Genomic DNA, 23504 nt, shown 5'->3' with positions numbered 1-23504 from the left:
AAACAAACTCTTTGGTTCTATTCGGTAAAGTCACGTAGGTAAAAAATAAAACAAAAATCACGACGTTTCGGCCACAACACAAGCGGCCTTCATCAGGTGAAGGGACCAGCCTGTCTCGAAGACTGCGCTGGAGTGAAACAGAGCCAAGATCAGGCTACGACCTTTAAGCTGTGAGAGGGATTAAGGTGCCTCGACAAAGGAATTAGCGTAAAAATTAGCATTTGATTGGCGGACTTAGCATGATGAAAGGTGTAGCACACGGCAGTGCAACTTTAATCTGTGTGAGAGGGATTAAGGTGCCTTGACAAAGGAATTAGCGTAAAAATTAGCATTTGATTGGCGGACTTATCATCATGAAAGGTGTAGCACAGTGATCGGCACCGGCAGTGCACCCGCCTGTGCTGCGAAAGTTTAGGGTACCACTACTTGAAAAGATATACTGTACCAATGAAGGCCGCTTGTGTTGTGGCCGAAACGTCGTGATTTTTGTTGTTTTATTTTTTACCTACGTGACTTTACCGAATAGAACCAAAGAGCATGGATCCTTGCAGTCACGAAAGCTTCAAATCTAGAAAAGTTAAACAATGTGGAACAAAAACCGTAAAGTTGGCAAATTAACACGGAGAGATGGACGCTTGGAGACAGATCACACGGATTAGCCGGTGAACGTGGTTTAAAGACAAACACGTTCATGAAAATAAAAAAGCAATATTGGAAAAAGCCACTCATGGTGTGGGCGGGGCTAGCGGTTGAGTGGGCGTGGCTAGGCAGGGCTCATGGAAGCAAATGCTTTCAGCTCACCCTGTGCACCGGTTGGGCCTCTTGTAAATTTAACACGTAAGGCTTTCGCGAACAATATCACCCATGGTACGGGCTTATTGGGTTAGATCTCGTAAATGTTGTGCACGCGAATGTTGCCGATTCGTTGCGCCTCTTACGTTATCATTTTTCATCAGGGCGAATACCTCTTCATTCCCGACGGCGAATGCTGTGGCTACTGCGTCGCTCAGCCTCCCGCGTGCTACGACGCCCTGGGACTGTCGCGCTACGTACGTTTATCGCGCAACACCCAACACACGGGGTGCGACAGCCAGCACCTCCTTCATTCTGAGTTTGATTTTCTTCTTCTAGTTTTCGGCCCCAGCTCCTGCGACAGCGGTGGAATGGTTAGCACGCCGGAGTTGTCAATGCGCCAGGTTGCTGGCTCCTTCGCCCGTTGTGGCTATTGAGAGAGTGGTGTCCCACAGGACAACTGTGCAACAAACAAAAAAATGAGCTCATGGCTCATTGGATTCCTCCAGTCTGAATAAATATTCTGATTTTTAGTGGTCTCTGTCCATGCTAAAATCCAATTTGGTACATCGTGGTTAGCCGATGATCAGCAGGATAAAGTGTGTGCACTTCCACTCATAAGACATTTGGCTCTCTAGAGCTCCCTCTGTAGTTAAGATGAGCGGTGGTGGCGCACGTGGCCTGTAACCCAACACTGTGGAGGCAGCAGCGAGGGTCGGTGGATCACCACACGGATGACAAAATGCTGCGAGAGACTCCCTTCGCCGTGGGCATCGTGGTGCGATGCCCTGGCTCGCCACCAGAACGCAGGACAGCAAAGCGTTGTGGGCTGATATCATCTATCGGTTCTGTGCGGGATAGTGTGTTGCTCCCTCGCACCCGTGGGGTTTCTCCGGGTGCTCCGGTTTACCTCCCGCATGTATAATGACAACTAAGTGGCTGAAGACGTCTTAATGCATCGAAAACTGCGGAGCAATTGTTGGTGCCGACAACAGCCTCCAGCAGCCTTCCAGTCTGCCTGTGGGTCCCTCGGTGTTGCGAGGTGAAATTTGCATGAACGTCGCTGTATATATAATAAATAAAAAAAAGAGAAGACCCATCCCGCCAGCAGCGGCATGAACAAATCGATTGCAGGGCTGCAGTGACGACACCCCACGCCCCCCCCCCGCCCCGCCCCCAGGTTGGCGAGGTGTTTGTGAACCCTGAGGACGTGTGCAGCGTGTGCACGTGCACGTGCGACCACGGCGTCGTGTGCAAGGCGAAGGAGTGCCCGGCCGTCGGGCAGCCCGTGTGCCGCTCCTACGAGAACCTCCTCACCGTCGTGCAGGACTGCTGCCAGGTCTACCAGTGCGGTGAGCGGCGACTCGGCACGCTCGCCGGGGGGGGTGGGGGGGGAGCGGGTTATCACCGATGTCGTCCCCGGGGCAGGATGTAGAATAAACGACCGTCCCTTTGGCCAAGGTGACGGTGTTAGTTGCGCTCAAGGTAACACGGAAACAGGTGGCTGGCAGGTCCGGCCCGGGGGGGGGGGGGCGCCCCAGCTGATGTGCTGCAGACTGCCGCCCCCCTCTCTCGCCGATCTGCTCGGTCGGAGAATACCGCTCCCTATCCTGGTCCGGGAGCTCGTACGCAATTTCTCGACGCGCGTATTGAACAACGCAATGCGCGCATCATAACCGGGCCACCGAAGCCCAACGCCAATTCACACACACGCACGACAATTGTCACCCCCCCTCCCACTGCGAAAATAAAGCACGACCCTCACCAAAGCTTTCCCGGCTACGGTGACTCCTCGCATAGCGCGGCGACGTTCACGTGACACGACAACGCGGGTTTCGCTACGACGCAGCTCTTCCCTGAGGGAACACTTTCCGCACAACGCGGAACAAGCGCCGTCCTAACGCAGCTTCTGAACGGTCAACGAACTACTTTCTTGAGCGCTGCGGCGATACAGCACGCGGAATGATACGGTAATGCGGCCGGCGTGATCTCGTCCCAGCTCTCCGTCCCCGCCGCGCGGTGGTGACTGCAGGCCAAGTTGAAAGTGTTCAAATGGCGGTTCAGCGACTCGTCAATTCCTCGCCTGACGCGGCGCTTTTCCTCACGGGAACGCATCGCGCGGTCAAACGCGAAACTGCCGTGCCGCGTCTATGATGATAGCAACAATAAACCGTTGTGCTGCGTCCGCTCTCCCGCAAAACCCCAACCCCCACCCCCCCCAGTGTGCGACGAATCCCTGTGCCCTGTGGTGCCACTGCCTGTGTGCACCGCCTACGAGGAGCTGGTGGTGACCAACCCAGGGGAATGCTGCAAGAAGTACATTTGTGGTGAGACCGTCAAACGCCCAATCGCTCGCCTCGATCGCGCCACCGTTTGGGCTAGGGTCACAGGTGGAGTTTGACCTCTTATATTTGGGCGGGTGCATATAATGAATTTATTTTTTTCTGTTAATCGTAAACTACTGAAAACAAATTAATAAAGGTGTCCAGTTTGGGGCGGGGTGATGCCCCCCCCCCCGCAAACTCCACCCTACAACCCATGGAGAGGGTTTGGGTCAAGAGTTCGAATTTTCTTTGGAACATCGGGTTTGGATTGGAGTTTGGGTTATGCGTAGAGTTTTGTTTTGTTTTAGGGTTAGGATTAATGCGTAGAGGTTGTGTCTGATTCTCAGTCGTAGTTAAAGAGTTGTGCTCACAGTTTGGGCCGGGATCAGGGTTTGGGAGTCCGAGCTGTCAATCTCGATTTGAAGCTTTTGTGACTGTGCAGGAATCCATACCCTTTGGTTCTGGAGTCTGGGTCAGGTTCACGTGATGTCATACCGACAGTGCTGCTGCCCCCCATCGGGTCAAGCAGTGGGCCCAGCCTCCCGTGCGGCCTCATTTTTCACGTCATCCGCCCCCTCTTTGCCCTCCCGCGCCCAGTGTGCAGCCCAGACAAGTGCCCGGCGCCCGTCATTCCCGTGTGCGCCGACTACCAGAAGCTGGCCCTGGTCAACCCCGGCGACTGCTGCTCCGAGTATCAGTGCGGTAAGTGCAGAAGGAGATTAACTGCTGCGTCCAAAAAAGTGGCCAACGTTGCAAAAACATTTATTATTTTTACTTGATTTTTTCTTTCTAGAACTGCTTTTTGCGTTTAGTTGTCCTACCACCACCCTCCCGCACCTCCGATGAGTGCGGTTGGTGACGTACGGCGCAAAAGAAGGTCAACATGCATACAACATACATGCCTGGTGATGCAGGCAGTGATGAGAAGGAAACTGGAACTACTTGGACACATGTAGGATGGATAACAGGACATTTGAAAGTGTTCAGGAATAAGTAATATTTAAAATAACTTTTTTTTTTAAACACGTTTTCATGAAATGTACCGTACTAGTGATGTGAAGACTCCACGACTCCAGGGAGTGGCCCCCCGAAGCTTGCCACAACGTACGGGACCGTGGTGTCTACATGCACGCGCACACGTTCGCACAAGCGCTCACGCCCGCATGGGCACGGGGCCGAAGCGCCAAGCGGCCAGCCCCAAACAGCACTATTGTCACAACAGATGGAGAGTTCCAACGCGCGTCTTGAAATCGGCCAAGCGTGCAGCAATATCGATGGGACCCGTTTTTTGCCACTATCAAGGTGGTGAAAAACACCTGAAATTCCAAAGTCGTGCATAAAGAGCAGTGTTACCGACCGGGCTGAGCAAGACTCGTGTGTGTGTGTGTGCGTGTGTGCGTGCGTGTGCGTGTGTGCACGTGCGTGTGCGCCCTCGCAGAGTGCGACTACAGCCTGTGCGACGCCGGAGTGACGTCTTGCGCCTCCAACGAGCAGCTCGTCCAGGTGCAGGTGAACGAGTGCTGCCGCCGGTGCGAGTGCGGTGAGTGGCCCACGCGGCGGCGACGTCCACCGTGCAAGTGCAGGGGGCAGTGTCCGTGTGTGTGTGTCTGTGTGTACGTTTGTGTACGTGTGTGTACGTGTGTGTGTCTGTGTGTACGTGTGTGTACGTGTGTGTGTCTGTGTGTACGTGTGTGTACATGTGTGTACGTCTGTGTCTGTGTGTGTACGTGTGTCTGTGTGTGTGTCTGTGTGTACATGTGTGTACGTGTGTACGTGTGTCTGTGTGAGTACGTGTGTCTGTGTGTGTGTACGTGTGTACGTGTGTCTGTGTGTGTGTCTGTGTGTGTGTACGTGTGTCTGTGTGGGAGCGGTGGTGTCGTGGTTAGCGCTACGCTGCGCTACGAACCTGGCGACCCGAGTTCGATTCCTGCACACTACACTACTATACACTACACTACTATACACTACACTATACACTACTATACACTACACTACTATACACTACACTATACACTACTATACACTACACTACTATACACTACACTATACACTACTATACACTACACTATACACTACACTACTATACACTACACTACTATACACTACTATACACTACACTACTATACACTACACTATACACTACACTATACACCACATTGGGCTCTATGGAGGCTCGTCGTTACGCGATTACTCGCTAACAGGGGTGGTCGTTAAGAGGGGCTCTACTGTACTAGGAAGAAAAAGGTGGCTGGGCACTGGCTTCCTGCCACACCACCCACCTCTTGTGCCGTGCCGGCCACACCACCCAGGTGCTTTGGCGCGTTAGCGGCGCTTTCCTCAACAGCCTCTTGAAAGGCGACGAGGTTGTGAGCTTCGTCCCTGCGCGTGTGTGCTCGTTAACAGCACTTGCCCCAAGAGTCTGTTGAGGCTATAAGGTGGTGGTGGATCTTTGTCATTGTGCAGTGTGCCGCCCATGCGTGGAGCCCAAGCCATGCCCACTTGGAACCCACCCCGTGGATTATCAAGACACCTGCAACTGCACCATCCGTACATGCGGTGAGTTTACGGCACAGCAAATGCCGAGTTGTGGCTAATTGTGTGGATGTCTATGCATGTTGAAATTCTTACGCACCGTACGTAGCCAAACCGTGCTAATCGGAGGTGCGGGGGAAGGACAACAAACGAGGTCATTCTCTATAAATCGATGACCCTCTGTGTAAGCCTACTTAAGTCTATCTAACTCTGTGTAATTCTATGAGGACCTGAGTCTATAATTCTGAGTAAGTCCATGGTTCTCTGTATAAAACTATCAAAATCCAAGTATCTATGCAAGTCTAAATAAGTGTATAAGGATCGGAGTCTATGTAACTCAGCAATTCTTTGGGTCTCTCTGTATGAGTGGGTCTCGATGCAAGTCGATGTTGGATTGTATTTAATTCATCAAAAGGGTCTCCTGTCCATCCCTATTTTGCCCATCGATATTTAGTGAGTCGCTTATGTTTTCTCTTATTTTGCTTCTGCCGTTGTTATTTTTCTGTTTGCCGTTGTAACTTTCCTGACTTGCCCATACTGGACACCTGCGGCCAAAGAGCTTCATAGCTCATCGGATTCCTGCAGATTCTGATTACGATTGCGACGATTCTCCCCTGCCCACCCCCCCCCCCCCCCCACCCGTCTCCCCTCGCCTGCCCTTGCCTCCTTTGCCCGGGAGCAGTCTCCGATGAATTCTGCACTTACAACGGCATCCAGTACCAGTTTGGGGACACGTGGAAGGACGGACTCTGCACGGACTGCAGCTGCGTGATGGCCTCCGAGGGTGGCCCCAGCAAGTACGAGGTGCTGTGCCAGCACACGTCGTGCCCCAACTGCCTGCCGGTGAGTCCGCACGTTGATCCCCTCCCTGCGTCCGTCCGTCTGCACGTCCGTCCGTCCGTCGATCGGTCAATCCGCCCATTCATCCGTCGGTGAAGGCTCTGGGACTAAAGGATTGTCAGCGGTGCGTGGCGCGCTGGACTTGCAATCCCGAGGTCGCCGGTTCCATTCCGTCTCCCGGCACGGCGGACGAAACGACGGTGCGGGTTTCTCAAATCCTGCCCCCCGCCGTATGTGACCACCCGGCAGTGTTAATGGGTCTCCGCCAGAGTTCGTTGATCGGCAGGTCTCACAGCTTGGTGCTGTAGAGAGCGGGTAGTCCCAGCTTGGTGCTGTAGAGAGCGGGTAGTCCCAGCTTGGTGCTGTAGAGAGCGGGTAGTCCCAGCTTGGTGCTGTAGAGAGCGGGTAGTCCCAGCTTGGTGCTATAGAGAGCGGGTAGTCCCAGCTTGGTGCTGTAGAGAGCGGGTAGTCCCAGCTTGGTGCTGTGGAGAGCGGGTAGTCCCAGCTTGGTGCTGTAGAGAGCGGGTAGTCCCAGCTTGGTGCTATAGAGAGCGGGTAGTCCCAGCTTGGTACTGTAGAGAGCGGGTAGTCCCAGCTTGGTGCTGTAGAGAGCGGGTAGTCCCAGCTTGGTGCTGTAGAGAGCGGGTAGTCCCAGCTTGGTGCTGTAGAGAGCGGGTAGTGCTCCAAACTCTTCTTCGACATGCTTTGCCAGCGTGGAAGATTCGGCCAAAATACCCCCCCAGAGGCGCTCCCTTGAGGTCTCTCGAGCGGAGGCCGTTCCGCCGGCAGCGGCAAGAGCACAGAGATTGCAGGGCTGCCCCTTTGCCCACAAGTGTGCAGCAATCGCGACGTAAATAACCGTCGCCACGCTGTGTGCCGGCGATCACAAGGTACATGGCTGGTGTCAGGATACATATAAACTAAAACGTGTTTTTTTTATTTTCCCAAGTAAGGTCCACTGAGCTCAACGCAGTGGCTTAAGTAGAAATCGCGGCCAAGTAATCTAAACGCACGTTGATGGTAAATGTGGAGGGAAAAACCGAAGGACGTGGAGAAAAATCAATGACCATGCAGATGGAGACACGCAAACTCCAAATATACAGCAGCAGGCGTCAGGGTCGGGATTGAACCCACGACCTCTTGTATACCAGGCGAAGTAGTTAACATCTCTCAGCCACCGTGGCCACCGAATGTTTATTTTCCTAGGAAACAATATTTAGGAATGTTGTTTTCCCTCTCCAATGTGTGTATACCAACTTATTTGCTAATATTGTGACAAAGTAATCAACTCTATTTACCCATGCATACTAAGATCACTTAACTAAACTTGCTTGTGAAACAGCGGCTCAGTTTGCCTTCTGTAGAGTTTTACTCCCCACACCATCTGTTTGGTCCTCACTTTTGTCCTAAGCAGTGCAACTTTTATTGTGTCCTAACCCTTACATTGGCTTGGCATAGCCCCAACTCTACAGCTTCTCACCGCTCCTGGTAGCCACTTGTACGTACGTTGAACTTCTTTCGCACCGTACGTAGCCAACCGTGAATAATCGGAGGTGCGGGGGAAGGACAACAAATTAAACGCGCAAAAAAAATCTGTTCTAAAGAAATGAGTTTTCAATCTTGTCAGGAGCTCTGTGTTTTTTTGACCCTTGCGTCTTCCTTGAACAGCGACTCTGTTCTCGCTCTCTACTCGTGTGTGGTGTAACATCGAGAAATCAACGACGACGAAATACTTTGGTGCGCACAGAGCCGGGGTTTGCTAACTCGTGCCGTTCTCCACCTCTCCTCGGTCCCGCAGGGAGAGAGTTACATCCCCGTCGAGGGCCAGTGCTGTGGGACGTGCGTCAGGACGAGCTGCGTCGCTGACGACGGCACCACCTACGAGGTACGGCGAAGCGTCGCGGCGGCAAACGACGACCGGCGGCGGACTTTTCCTTTCCGTGGCCCATGGCGTCACGCGGTCGGTGCCACGGGGGTCCTGGCGTCAAGAATGCAATGAGACTTCTGCCTTGTTCACCTTTCCCCCCCACCCACCCACCCACACCCACCCACACCACCCACCCCTCTGTGTAGCTCGGCACCTGGGCCACTCCGGCCCATAGAGCCCCGGTGCAGTTCCGATATAGAACCCTCAATGAGACTGCAGGAGCGATCGGATGAGCCTATGACGATGCTCGTTTTACGGTCGTCCGTTAGGGGCGGGTCAGCGCCGTGCACCCCCTGCACACTCGACAAGCTACGCCGCTGTTTCTGTCCATTCGGTAACCGGCAACCCGCAATAAAATCGCCCTCAACGCGCCCGATCTCATCCGGTCTCTGGTAACGAAGCGGGGTTTAAGCGTGGTTAGTTCTTGAACTGGGCGATCACCCCGGGGTTTTAGAGGCGTGGGGCCGCGATGAGTGGCCAGGAGACGGCGGTGCCGGGCGTCGCCCCCCTGCGCAACGCATCACTTTGCATCGGATTTCACTTAAACCGATGCAGCAATGCCGCCCGCCGATCTCTAACGTCGCGGCGTCTCCGTCAACCACCACCACCACCACCGCAGGTCGGCCAGATTTGGAGCCTGGACACCAAGGGCTGCTCGCGCTGCGAGTGCGTGCTGGCCGGAGGGTACGCCTACGTGCAGTGCGCCGTCACCCAGTGCCCGCCCGTGGACCCCAGCTGCCCGCTCGATCTCATCTCCTACTCCGCCAACGGCTGCTGCCAGTTCTGCAACAGAGGTTCGCCCCGTAGCGGCGGACGCCGTGTCTCCCGGTGCAATGCGACGGGCGGGGGATGCGGATCGGTGCGTCCCGGGGTCCGAGTGCCGCTCGCGGCCACGGACGCCCGGCGACGATCGTCTGAACCGGTCCCTGGGCCTTCCCGGGCCTCCCCTAGCTGGATCCACTCGGCCTCAAGAAGAACGAGTGCTCGGTGCGATGTGTTTCAACGGGGCCACTCGGGGAACGAAGGCGGCCGGGGCGTGGCGCTGGCCGCCCGCCCCCTCGTGCGCCGTGCCGGCCTTCATCGGTGCTGCTGCTCGCTAACAGCACTTGCCCCGACAGCCTGTTAAGGCTACACGGGGGACCTTTGTGTTTACAGGGGTTCCCCCAAATTCAACCGTATCCATCGGTCTACCTGCTGTTGGTGTCTCCTACCGAGACAGTAATTAGAGTGCCTCTCGTGACCCCACAGAGAGGGGAGGGTATCTCGGCCGAACCCAGAGGGGAGAGAGCGTTCCGTGCCCAGCACTCCGCAGAGATCCATCGGCCTGTAGCCCGTTGCCAGCCTTGCGGCCGCGCTCACGCGCAGCAACTCTCGCCATGCCGGTCGGTCCCCCGCTCACCCTGCGACCTTCCGCCTCCTCCGTCTCTCTCCACCCCCCCACCCCACCCAGGGCCTTCGCCGGTGAGCGACTGCGGCGTGACGCTCTCGCGCCAGTCCCTGATGTCGGCCGACGGCTGCTTGAGCCGCGACTCTGTGAACGTGACGGGCTGCGAGGGCGCCTGCTCCTCGCGCTCCGTCCTCGACGCCGCCACCAACGTCTACACCAAGCAGTGCTCCTGCTGCTCCGCCACGGAGACCGTCACCGTCGAGGTGGAGATGGTGTGCCCCGACGGCAGTGCCAGGATCGACAGGTGAGCGCCCGCCGCTGCTCACGCCGACAGAGACTCCCACCCCATCCGCCCTTTAACAGACTAAACCTCCCGTACGAGACGCACGTCAGATAGAAAAGTGTGTCTCGTACGCGCGGGCTGGACAAGGAGCGGGTTATCTCCTCCGTCCGCATTGTGGGTTGGAGTCGATCGGTGACATTTCTACGTCCGCGGCCAAGTTGGTGGGCGAGCCGGAGGACCGCCTCGGGAGTAGCCTGGCGGATATCCGATGCGATGGCGGTGACGCGAGACAGCTAACAGCGGCGTTACGATGCGCGCCATGGGTGTTTCAGATCGGTGACCGCGGTCCCACTGGATTCTTCACCCTTTCCCATTCCGATGATGGATGTTTGTGTACGTCATCGGAACGGAATCGGAAGATAAACTAAAGTAAAATATTATTGGTACGGAGGCTCCCACAAGCTATCGTAGTGTGGCGGTTGTGTTGCTACGGTTCTCTGCGGTGAGTAACGATGTCTTTAAAAACAACGGCGTTACTACGCCTCTATAAATAAAATGTAACGCCGAGCCGCTTGCACGTTCCGAGATTCAGCGGTGAACGGGACACCCAGCACCCTCCAACCTGCAGACATCTCGGAACGGGACAGGATTAATTTCCCATTGGTGCAGTGGACACAAGCAGCCATAGTGGAGAGTAACTAAATTACGTGTACCGTGGAGATGGAACGATGAAGTCAGATTATGTGCGAGAGCTGTGGATGGGTTATCGCATCACTGGACTGTAAGATATGGCGGCAATTTGGGGAGGCCTTCATGCAGCAGTGGGATTGTTCAGGACTGATGATGACGACGAGGCCACTCGGCCACCTCTCTTTGTTCTAAAGAACCTCGTTCGCAAACCCACACTTGACCCGCGCGGCGAAGTACGCTCAAACAATCCCCACCACCAACATGCACGCACGTTGAGCCTCTTTCACGCCGTACGTCGCCCGGCCATGCCCAAATCGGCGGGTGGCATCCAATCAGAGCCGAGCGACAAAAGGCCCCCCGAGCGTCGATTGCCGTCGTTATTAACGCCGGACCCCCCCCCCCCCACCACCACCGCCGCCGTCTGTCGTGCAGATTCGAGATGGTCGCTGCCTGCAAGTGCGATGCGTCGCAGTGCGGAGCGAACAATCCCATGCACGTGGACGGCACCCTGCAGCAGATCCTGATGCTCAAGTGAAGAAACCCCACCTCGTGACCTCCAGCTGTACATTTCGCATCGCCCGCAAGCCCCCCCGCCCCCCCCTCCTTAGGGCCACCGACACGATTCCAATCGAATTTTAATCCAATCTAATCCAGTCCGGCGTTTGTTCTCGTCAATTTTTTGTGTGTTTTTAGTTCGTGTAGTTGTTTTGCCCGAGTGCACATTTGACGCCGTTGATTTCACTGCCGTGATCGCAGGCATAATTGAGCGGGATTCGGGGGGGGGGGGTAAAATAAAGAGGTGGTAAAAGAATTATATACACAGCAATAAAGTATATTTGCAAGCATGACCGAGTCCATGGTGATTGTATCTGCGCTCTCGTGCTTGGTGTGGGTGGCGTTCGTCCGAAACGGCGATTCGCATGGGGTGAGCGCCATCAGACGTCGAGCGACGAGGAACGTGAAGAGCACGGTTGGGTCGACCGGGACCCTTGTGCCCGCCGCCAGTTGCTGCCGTTCGGTGTCGTCGTGGTGGGTGGGGGGGAAGAGGGAGGTGTGGGGGCATTGATTTGTCGAGCGTTATGGGAGCCGACTGCTAACTCGGCAGAGCGTTTGTTCAAAAGAAGTGTCTCTTGGTGGACAGGGCCATGTAGCGAGACACCCAAATCCAGTTTCCCCAAAAATCTTCGTCATCGAGTTTTGTGCAGCTGCCCCTTTCACATTGCACAATTTCAATCTCGGTACAGCAGCGGTGGGGGTAAGGACAAGTTCTGGTGGAGCCGATTCAGCTAAAAGAGCTGGCAGAGGGGGGGGGACTCGTTTGAGACACCGGACTGTTGTGATGACAGTGGTTTCGTCTTCTTTGGTTCTTTCGGTAAAGTCACGTAGAATGAGAATAAAATAATACATTAATAAAATAACGCGATAAAATTCTCACGACGTTTCGGCCACAACACAAGTGGCCTTCAGGTGAAAGGAACAGACCTGTCGGGACGACAGAACTTCAATGAACGTTAAGATTCGTAGCGTCGTGAGAATTTTATTGCGTTATTTTATTAATTTATTATTTTATTCTCATTCTATGTGACTTTACCGAAAGAACCAAAGAAGATGAATCCTTGCAGTCATGAAAGCTTTAAATGGAAAAGTGGCTTCGTCATCAGAGCTGTCTCCACCAGATGGCGCAAACTTCCTAGGGCAACTGCTCTGATGCGAGCCCCGGCTCGCACGGCATCACCATCACCGCTGCCTTTACGTTCCAATAATATCAACAAGTCCACCCACGTGCGTTATAACATAGCCCGAACGCAAAATCTGAGGTGGACTTTGTTGCCTCCTTCACCTCTGGGCCATGAACCGCCACCGATACACTCCCCGAGTCAGGTTAACACGTGGTGAGGCTGTCGTGACCAATATTGTTCATAGTCAAGGTTTCAGGGGCTCGATCGCGTCAGTATAAATGCGTCGTGAACCTCCACCAGCCGACACAATCAGTAAGGTTTGTCACGTAAACAGAACGCGCCAATGAGTGACTACTTCAGCCCACCGGCGTGTTGGAGAGTAAATCCACAACATTCACTATTTGAGTAGTACGACGTTTCGCTGGTAACGGACACAATTATACTTACGCGATCTAACCCAAAAACCTTTTCCTATTAATCAATTCCTATTCTTCTTCTTGGTTCTTTCGGTAAAGTCACGTAGAATTGAAATAAAATAATGAAAATAAAACAATAAAATAAAATTCTCAATTCCTAGTTGTCAATTATTCACTTCTCAAAAGTACCAACACCGGAAATTGTAGAACCCCTCCTCTACGCCTTTGGCAGCTGCACACAAAAGCCCTCTCTCCCCCCTCGGCTGTCTCCCTAGCCGGCCCCCTTGATTCGACGACACTAAAATCTCACGAGGCTGGTATGGGAAGCAATCGTGGGCGCCTGCGCTCGACGTGGAGCGTCCCATCGCTTCATCAACAATCACCGCACGCGCGCGCGCTTCGAGGCGGACGCCGGATCCACGGATTTCCCCGAGTGACGGAGCCGAACGCGAGCGAGGTCACAACCAACCCCGTTGGGCGGAGTGGAGCTTTAAACTTTCTTAGAAATGCACAAATTCAGCACGGCGATGCAGGCAGGACACCTCCCCCGCTGCCACAGACGCAACTAGAAATAATATTTAAAGAAATATTTTTTTTTAAACACGCTTTAATGAAATGTTCCGTACTAGTAGTAATGGAAGAACTCCACGACTCCAGGAAGTGGCCCCGAAGCTTGCCACAACGTAAGGGGGCCGTAGTCAATTACAGTCAACGTCAGTTTACCGTGGAAAATTAGACCCAAGCCGAAACATAACATAAAAAATAACTCTTTAAAAAGTGTTATTTTTATGATATAATATAGTATTGTCATCAGTATGACATAAGTATACCAAGTTTGCAGTCGATACCACATTGGAAAGTGGGTTCAAATTGAGTTACAAGATTTGAGCATACAACGACAACAGACTGAGTTAATAATAAAAAGCGTGTAAAAAACAACGTCACGACAACCATTTTTTACACGAGTCTCCTGGGGGGATAGAGACGCACGTCGCACGATTACATCGACTACATCGTACAATTAGAACACTGGAAGAGTCCAAAATGCGACGACGTGTCAATGACGCCGCGAGCGGTGAGACAGGTGAATGAACGATGGGTGCCAGGGGTGGCGTGAACCAAGAACATCGCGCTCGTTCCGCACACAAAGCGCTCGCCACAAGTGCACCACGATACCTCGCTGATCACGTCGTAAGCCATCATTCAGCCAACTCCGCTCGTCCTCGCAGCGACATTTGGCTGGCAATCGAACAAAGACGGTCACTGCAGATGCGCTGCTTCTGCGGCCGTCTGGAACGCTCTTCTTTCCGATCTTAGGAAGCCACTGGAGCTACGCACTTTGAAATCATCTAGTGATAAACTAATTTATTTAGAACTACTTTTTGCGTGTTCAGTTTGTTGTCCTTCCCCCGCACCTCCGATTTTAGCACGGGTTCGGCTACGTTTACGGTGCGAAAGAAGTTCAACATACGTACAAAGATGTCGATAAACAAGTTCAACATACGTACAAAGATGTAAAGAAGTTCAACATACGTACAAAGATGTAAAGAAGTCCAACATACGTACAAAGATGTCGATAAACAAGTTCAACATACGTACAAAGGATGTCGATAAACAAGTTCAACATACGTACAAAGATGTAAAGAAGTCCAACATGCGTACAAAGATGTCGATAAAAGCTCGCACGGTGCTGCTGTGAACGACAGAAAACGGGTGACCAACTTCCGGCCCTCTCTGTAGCCCCAGTGTTTGGGTGGGCCCCTCCGGCCACAAGCCGCACCACCTGTGCACACTCGATAGTTACTCAAACATCTACAGTAAAACCTTGGATTGCGAGTAACTTGGTCTGCGAGTGTTTTGCAAGACGAGCAAAAAATGTAAATACATATTAATTTTGATTTAAAGCTTTCGTGACTGCAGGAATTCATATTCTCGAATTATGCTCGCAATCCAAGGTTTTACTGTACTTGAACAAGGATATTGGAGGCGGCAGAGGGGCCAATAATGGAATGGGAGTTCCGGACATTGAAGAAGCCACCTCTCTCGTTGTGGAAGAGCTTCACTGATGGGAGCGCCACAAAAACTAAAAAATGTTAACTTTTTTTGCATTCTGACCACAAGTATTGTTGTTAATGCAGGCATGATTCCTTGTAAGAGGTTTCAGTTTGGCCTCTTTAACATCTTAACGCAGCCTTTTTGTTGCCAGAAAAAAGGAGAAAACCTATTCTCATATTTTGGTACTGGCAAAGGAGGTCCCATGATGAAGTTCTCACCCCGAGCTCTCATTACTCTGATAGTGGCATTGTCTGTGTGCTGTGTTCGCCTTTTGGTGTCCTCTGGTCTAACACCGTCTGAGACTAAAGAAAGCTATCTCTGGTGTGGACCAATACGTTTCAAAGACAATGCCACATATATTATCAGAGTATGTTTTTTGTTTGCATTCTGAATACAAGTATTGTGGTTCATGCAGTAACATGATTCCTTGTAAAAGGTTTCAGTTTGGTGTTTTAACATAACACAGCTGTTTTGTTGCCATTAAAAGGGGAAAACCTATTCTCAATGCTCTTTGGTTCGGTAAAGCCACGTAGGTATAAAATAAAATAAATCGCGACGTTTCGGGCGCAACACAAGCGTCCGTCATCAGCTGGGAAAGCATGGTTTGCTGCTATTCTCAATGTTAACTTCTTCGCCTGGTATACAGGAGGTCGTAGGTTCGATCCCAACCCCGACGCCTGTTGTATATTTGGAGTCTGCGTGTCTCTCTTCCCGTGGTCGCGTGGATTTTTCTCCGAGTCCTTCGGGTTTTTCCCTCCACATTTTATACTCGAAGCGCGTTTATGGAGTATTTGGCTGCAATACATCCCCACGTGATGAGCCCCTTCGGTTGAACTATCGTCTGTGATAACTGGGTCGCTTCTGAAAATGAACTATATAGCTCAGTGGGCCTTGCCTGGTAAAATATAGTTTAGTTTTAAAGTTTTAGTTTATAGGAGTTTAGTTTTTAGACGGTGTCAGTTCGGGGGGACGAGATGGCCACGTTGGCACAGTGGGGCAAGCCTCTGAATCTCGTGCTTTTCGAAGGGTCCGTCGATCGTGCAGATTTTGTGAAACTCCTCGCAAAACCTACCGCACCCTAAGGGTGGCCAGAGAGGTGGGGGCCTTCGACATTCATCCGCGAGCGTTGACCACGCGGTACGCGCGCGGCATTGTTCGGGGCGGGTTCTTCCAGTTCTCTCCCAGACTCAATCGCTGCCACGAACGCGACCGGCCAAACGTCCCGAATGGGGGAGCCTCCTGGAGAGAAGTGTCTCGAAGACTCGGTGTGGTTTCTCCCCGATTACTTTGCCACTTTTACACCGATTAAAACGTCGAGCGGAAACCTCGCACCACGATCGGGTGACCCATAGGGTCCTGGCAATTACCTGGTGGATGCATCTTCTTAACTTCACAAAGGCGTCCGTTCAGCTAAAACCACGTGACGTTTGCAAACGAGGCTTTGACATGAGAAGTTCGCTGCATGTGAGCCATCGTTGAAGCATATTTCACCCGGCTACAAAGAAAACCTGAAAATACTTCAATAAGCTGAAACCTTCGTCTCAATAAACACTTCATGAATGTCTTCAATGGAAATTTAAATCGTGCGAGCAAGCAGCTTTTTGGAATACAACGCTGTAACGACAAACGTCTACTGCTGACAAAAACCAACCCCTCTGACCTGGGAACGCTGTTAAGAAAGCACAATTCTATCTCTGATTTGAGTTTTATGGATGTATCAAATAAATATATTTATATATCTTGGCAAACGCCATCATGGTTTTGAATGTAAATTTTAAAAAAATCTATGAACAGTTTAAATATAACAGAGATGGTTGGGGAGGCTACAGAACCAGCAATGTTAAGAGTACAACTCTGGGTTTCAGCCACCCTTAATTAAACCGGGTTCTCAAGTGTAGCGGAGTTGATGGTCTCAGTCTGGTCACCAGTGACTCACAAAGAGATCCATAGACTCACGTTGAGACCCATAGGCCCCACGTAGAGACTCATAGACTCACGCAGAGACACATAACCCTCACAGAGACCCATAGACTCACATAGACCCACAGACCTCACATAGAGACCCATAGACACACAGAGACCCATAGACCTCACACAGAGACCCATAGACCTCACACAGAGACCCACACACCTCACACAGAGACCCATAGACACATTTAGACGAAGTTGTGATCAACCCGGCTTCTCAAGCGTCGTGAATTGACGGTCTCAGTCCAGTCACCAATAACTGCACAACAGTGACACCTGTAACATTAATTACATTACATTTTTAACTGAATTCTGCTCATACCAACCTGAGAATAAAAAATAAAGTGGTATCACGTGTGACGAGGCTCTCTTTTCAGGGCATAATACAACATGTGCTGCTGGATCGAATAAAGTTGCCAACTAAAGCGACTTCAGAACTAAGGGACATCTTCCAAAGCCAGACAAGGAGGTGCACTGCTTTTCTGCAGGTACTAAACCGTAATTTGTCCAGGAATCAAACTCGGGTTGCTGGGTTTTTAGCGTAGTGTGCTCTGACCTCTGAGTCACCGGACCAACTCGACACAATTACAATTGACCCTCAGGTCATCGTGGTATTCATCACCTGCATCATCAGGGTAATCATCACCATCATGGGTGTTATCGCCATTATCATCACAGCCACCATCGTTTAGGTTACCATCACCACCACTACCCCTGTCATAATGGCAATCATCATCATCATGGCTATGATCATCATTATCATCACCAACAGCAGCTGTTCTAGACAACACAACAGGTCATCATCTCGATCATCATTACGGTTATAACGGCAATCGTCATCATGGTTAGTTTAGCTTTCGCGACCAATATCATCCGTAATATAAGTTTGTTTTTTGGGTTAGATCGCGTAAATAAATACAAATGTGTCGTTAAACCCGCCACCACCCGACACAGCCCATTAGTAAGGGTTGTCACGTAAACAGAACGTGACAATTCGTGACTAGTACAGCACACCGGTGTGTTGGAGAGTAAAGCCACAACATTTACAATCTGAGTACGACTACTACTGGCCAAGACTAATTAGAGAATCTATCGAAATGAAAATATATTTTTTTAAACCGTTCGGATAGCTATCGACTTAGTGCTGCGTGGAAGCGAATCATCAAATAATACATTGTTTAAATGCATGCCTATACAGGGCACCATACTTCAATAGGGATAACCGTTGGTACGGCTATTTTAATACACACAATGGACAGGAAGAACAAGCTCAAAGGGCTCGAATAATGCGCATGCATATTGTACATTGACTCATTAATCCCCCTCCCCCCACAAACTTTGCGTGCAGAAGTGTGGTCACCACATCTACGCCTCTATACAAGGAACAAAACAGGTGGACTACTCCACAAATCTGGCTGTCGCCTGATGAAGCTAGTTGTAATTACTGGCGAAACGTCGTCCTCAGATTGTAAATGTTGTGGCTTGGCTCTCCAACGCATCGGTGTGCTGTACTAGTGACGAATTGGCACGTTCTGTTTACGTGACAACCCTTACTAGTTGGCTGTGTCAGGTGTTGGCGGGTTTTAACGACACAACATTTATATATTTACGTGATCTAACCAAAAAAAAAACCTCTATTATGGATCATCATGGTTATGACCATTATCATCACCAACAACGGCTGTTGCAGACGACACAGCAGATCGCTAACAGCGCTGACCCCGCTTCCACCACCACCGCCACCTCCACCGCTACTGCGGACCCTCCCTAGCGGGCCATGGCGGCGGCGGCGAGCCTCGGGCAGGTACGTGGCCTCGTGCGGCGCGGAGCGCCCTTGGCCAGCTCCGTGGCGGCGCGGCGCAGCTCCCGCGCCTTCTCCAGGTGCGCGTGGGCAGCCTCCGCCTCTCGCTCCACGCGAGAGATGGCGGCCTGCGTCACGGGCCACCCGGCGGCCTCCAACGCGGCCAGCAGCTCGCCCCGGCGCGCGACGAACGAGGGGGCGCGGCCGCCCTGCGCAAACCTGCGACGTGATCGGCACCCGTGGGCTCGTTACCGTCGCCATCAAATCGGTGACCGTAGTCGTCGCTGTCGCCGGCGGTATTAAAACACGTCATTGTTCGGTGACGTTAAGGTTTGCGGTGGTGCGCCGGGCACTTGACACGCACCAATCACGGCCACCCTAGTGCAGAACGTTACATTAAATAACGTTTTTTCAAACTTGATTTGAAGCTTTCATGACTGCAGGAATTACTCTTTGGTTCTTTCGGTAAAGTCACGTATAAAGAAAATAAATTAAATAATAGAGTACGACGTTTCGGGTGCAACACAAGCAACCGTCATCAGGTAGGACAACATTTTTTCATTAACATTTTATTACGTTACCAGGTAAGGCCCCACTGAGCTACGTAGCTCGTTTTCAGAAGTGACCTGGCTGTCACAAACCATAGCTGAACCAAGTGGCTTATCACGTGGAAATTTGTCGCAGCCAAACACTCTGAAACGCGTGACGCCGATTCTAAATGTTGGAGAGAAAAACCGGAAGACCTGGAGAAAACAACACGTGACCACGGGGAGAGAGACACGCAAACTCCACATATACAGGTGTCAGGCTGGTGATCGAACCCACGGCCTCCTGCATACCAGGCGAGGTAGTTAACATGTCGCGTGCGTTGCCTATGTCTAGTGGCCCACGCCTTCCCGCCTTCAACGTAGCCAGCACCTGGGCCCCTCCAGCCCAGAGGCATCGATTGCAGTGGCACCGACTGCACACTTGGTAACCACGCCGCTCCCCGCTCACACACTCTCACCTCTCTTTCTGCTTCTCGGGCAGAGCTTGGAACACCATCGAGTCCAGGTGTCTGTGTTACAAAAAAAAACAAATGAGTCGGTTGTAAAAACATAACTCGAGCTTTCATTGAAGCAATCTCATAGTAATGATAATAATGTGATGTCGTCTTCCAAAGGTTATTTTGTTTTGCATGGGGTGATGTTACGCTGCACTCCAGTATGGGTATTTGCCTCTTGATAGGACAACATCGTCGTTCAGTTTACCACAAATGGTTTAGTGACAATGCGGACTAAATAAATTTAGTTTTGAACTCGGGTTAAAAAGGGCTCCCGTTGGTTTAGGTCACCTATGAGAAGTAATCAGTACGATGTATGTCTATGCAAGGTTTTTAGAAGTAAAGTGATGTCACGCCACATTTGGTCATTTTAAACGAACACGAGTTATCCTGTGAAGCACTCTGCACGGTTGTCTGTCAACCAGCAGACTCTCTTAAACGTTCAAATCAAGGGGGGAAATGTCAGTCAACTGCTTCTATGCAATCGACCCAAGAGGAGAATTTATAAACCCGTAGAGCGACTAAGTGCGGTGGTGCTTGGGGGCTGAACCAAAGTCTGGTTGGATCAGCGGTCGGATGTTACTTCTCTGTGAAGATGTCGACATTACAACGGATCGATGGGAGTAGTGGTGCCGGTAAGGCGGTGCCCCCTCACTTCTCGTAAGCTTCGATCTGCTTGGTGAGCCGAGCCTCGTAAGCAGTGAGGTTCACAGCGAGCGGGTTCACCAGCTGCACGCGTGCACCGCCGTGAGACTCAAACGCCAGTGGCATAATCTGGGACACGCGATCATTGTCGTCATAATCAACATCGTTGTCATAATCATCACTGCCGTCAGAATCTTCATCATGTCTTTTTACTTGGCATGCATCGATTCACCAAACTCCCCAAGCAGTCATTATGCAATAAGATGAATTATATCTGTGGTTGTCATGTGGCTCAAACACATACAACATATACGAGTTGAAAACAATCGATTATAACACACACGTAATTCAAATAATGCATCAACGTACGGTGAGCACAGCAAGCGAAGCTGCATCGATACATTATCCGTACGCTGAACTAAATCAGCGCGTGTCCTAACAAGCAGATTGCCTCCCCACTAGTTCTGGATCGTCAGTCAACATTACCACTGTCCGTCGCTTGTTTTAGCAAGTCGGGAGACGCGCGCTTTGACTGCTTTCAGTTTAACACGTAGGCTTTCGCGACCAACATCATCCATAATACAGTTTTTCTTTTGGGTTGGATTACGTAACCCAAAAAATCTAACCGAAAAAACCCCCATGTTTTGACCGCTTCGTTTGACAGTGCAGCAGAAGGAAGATCTGACAGACCTCGTTGAACACTTTGGAGTGCACGTTCTTTCCCAGGATGGGAACGTAGGTGGCCGAAACGGGCAGGGCTGTTGGCTGCAGAGCGTCCATTATGGTCAACCTCTTGGCCACCAAACTGTTCCGTGCCAGCCAGCTGTGACCCGAGGGGGAAAGGGACGGCAGCAGACACTTGAACTAATGCGTTGTTATAAGGCCGCACACATTACACACACACGGGCAGAGTGCTCGCCACAAACGAACCACTACACCTCGCTGATCTCGTCATGGAGCATAAAACCATCATCGCGCAAACTCCGGTCGTTCTCGCAGCGGCGGCTTTTGGCTCGGCCATCAAACAAATGCGGTGGTTACCGCATCGCACGCTTTCAGATGTGTTGCTGCGGCCGTCTGGAACGCTCTTGCTGCCTATATTAGTAAGCCACCAAAGCTCTGAACTTTTAAATAATTTAGATTGACAAACTCATTTCTTTAGAACTGCTTTTTATGTTTAGTTTGTAGTCCTCCCCCTGCATCTCCGATTAGCACGGTTGGCTACGTACGGTGTGAAAGAAGTTCAATGCAGTAAATACTTGAACACGTTAAGTGCACGTACATAGCGATTATGGAAAAACTTATGAATAAAAAAAGGCAGACTTCTATCAACTCACTCTTTTGAGGTTTTCTTTTTGGCTTTTGGTGTTTTTGACTTCTCTTCCATTAACTCTGGAGAACGAGAAAGAGTGCGGTGCAGTGCAGCACCGCAGTTAACGCGCCGCGCAATGAACACGGCGATCTGTGTTCGATTCTCTTCCGCAGCTAACGTCGGCGGCGAGCGATATCTCAACCGGGCCTCCCCCTTGATCAACCCAGTACCGATCAGCATGAAGTATCATCCCACAACCTGGAACGATCGACACGGCGTGAGATCAGCCTTTCGTCAAACAGCGGATTGACAAAAGGCAGCGCCATGGAGAACCCAGGTTATTCAAAGACAGCTGAAACCCAGGCTCGACCAAACCTTGCCGACAGTGCTGGCTCAGCCCTCCAAAACGTAATGATGCCACCGAGCCAGCTGGAACACATCCAACTTCTCCTTTTTTAAGTTCAAACATCAACTTCATTCCATTACGAAACACAAAATTGCCCGAATGCACGCATGGCTTACTGACCGCCCAGCGCGACTGCTTCCTTGCGGAGGTTCGTGTCCAGCAGCCGTCCACTCTCTGGCAGCAACCACTGTGGCTCAGGAAGGGCAGCCCGTGACCCAGCTGCCTTGACCTCAGAGCCACCGGCAGCTCCGTGCAGGGCCCGCAAGAGGCTGGAGCGTGTGTGGGCTGCGTCGGAATGACAGAACGATCGCAGGCAAATACAGTAATGCCATCCTTGGAGGATGATCTCGCAGAGTGCAGGGGCGGGGAGCCAGTTCCCTATTCAGGGCTGAATACGATTGCAGCAATTGCAGCAATTGCAGCAATTGTTTCTTGCTGTGGTTGTCCCACCTGATAACGGACGCTTGTGTTGCCCCCGAAACGTCGTGATTTTTTTTTTATACCTACGTGACTTTACCGAAAGAACCACCAAAAAGTATAAATCGTGACAATTTATCGAATCTAGGCGTGTGAGGATTCATGTTCTAACCATCCATCAACATTCACGATTACGATGAGAATCTCTACTCCGCCGCATTACTGTCACAGTACTGCCTAGCGGTGCAGCTTAAGAAAGTAGTTCGTCATCGACCGCTCAGAAATTGCGTTGTAACGGTGTGCGCGTCCCACGTTATAACAACACGAGTCCCACGTTATAACGGTGTGCACGTTCTGCATTATAACGGCGCGCGTCCCACGTTATAACGGCGTGCACGTTCTGCGTTGTGCGAAACGTGCTCCCTTGCGGAAGAAGCGCGTGACAGCGAACACCGCACGTTGCAGCGTGAACGCCGCCGCGCGTTCGGCGAGGACTTTCCCTCGCAGGGGACACTGCGTAGCCGGCTCACTTGCACCCAAGTTCAATCGGCACATTTCGTCACGAAATCTTCAAGTGCACTCAGAAGCGATGTTCGCCTTCGAGTGCTTTGTCGCTAAATCGACGCGTCGGAGGAACCGGGTTTGACGGATCGCGCAGAGATTCGCTGCGCCCTGTGAGATGTTGAGCTCGCTGGGGCTGCAAGGCGCGGCCACGAGATGGCAGTGCAGCGGTGGATTGTTGAATCTATCTGTGCGGAGCTTTGAGCGTCGCCTCGTATTTGCGGTGGTCTCATTTTCTCGGGGTTCTGGGGAAGCCGGACTCTCACGGCATGGAACTAAACATTCCGATACAGGACTCTCCTGCTTGTGAAGCAGTTGGCGTCACAGTGGCGAGATGTTAACTACCTCGCCTGGTCTACAGGAGGTCGTGGGTTCGATCCCGACCCTGACGATGCCTGCTGTATATTTGGAGTTTGCGTGTCTCTCT

At 51.7% G+C, this 23504-nt stretch overlaps 2 protein-coding genes across 2 annotated transcripts; one reads left to right on the top strand and one right to left on the bottom strand.

Annotated features, from left to right (window-relative positions):
* Positions 1-1575: 1575 nt before the first annotated feature.
* LOC142906012 (von Willebrand factor-like) lies at positions 1576-11350 on the top strand. The gene is made up of 11 exons (XM_076053379.1): positions 1576-1616; positions 1882-2144; positions 3015-3119; positions 3714-3818; positions 4555-4656; positions 5580-5672; positions 6331-6491; positions 8287-8373; positions 9035-9209; positions 9866-10106; positions 11208-11350. The coding sequence occupies exons 1-11, from the start codon at positions 1576-1578 to the stop codon at positions 11308-11310; spliced, it is 1476 nt and encodes a 491-aa protein (XP_075909494.1). The 3' UTR covers positions 11311-11350.
* A 111-nt stretch (positions 11351-11461) lies between these two features.
* On the bottom strand, positions 11462-23071 carry LOC142906011 (von Willebrand factor A domain-containing protein 3B-like). The gene is made up of 7 exons (XM_076053378.1): positions 22975-23071; positions 22220-22477; positions 21719-21773; positions 21072-21204; positions 20392-20510; positions 19701-19751; positions 11462-18913 (listed from the first exon to the last, which is right to left on the bottom strand). The coding sequence occupies exons 1-7, from the start codon at positions 23069-23071 to the stop codon at positions 18661-18663; spliced, it is 966 nt and encodes a 321-aa protein (XP_075909493.1). The 3' UTR covers positions 11462-18660.
* Between the last annotated feature and the right edge of the window lie 433 nt (positions 23072-23504).

Source organism: Petromyzon marinus, chromosome 61, assembly GCF_048934315.1.
Source record: "Petromyzon marinus isolate PM22_M1 ecotype Great Lakes invasive population chromosome 61, UKy_Petmar_22M1.pri1.0, whole genome shotgun sequence".
In the NCBI taxonomy this organism is placed as follows: Eukaryota; Metazoa; Chordata; class Hyperoartia; order Petromyzontiformes; family Petromyzontidae; genus Petromyzon; species Petromyzon marinus.
The sequence above is the reverse complement of the archived record's forward strand: the minus strand, read 5'-3'. Positions and strand labels throughout refer to the sequence as shown.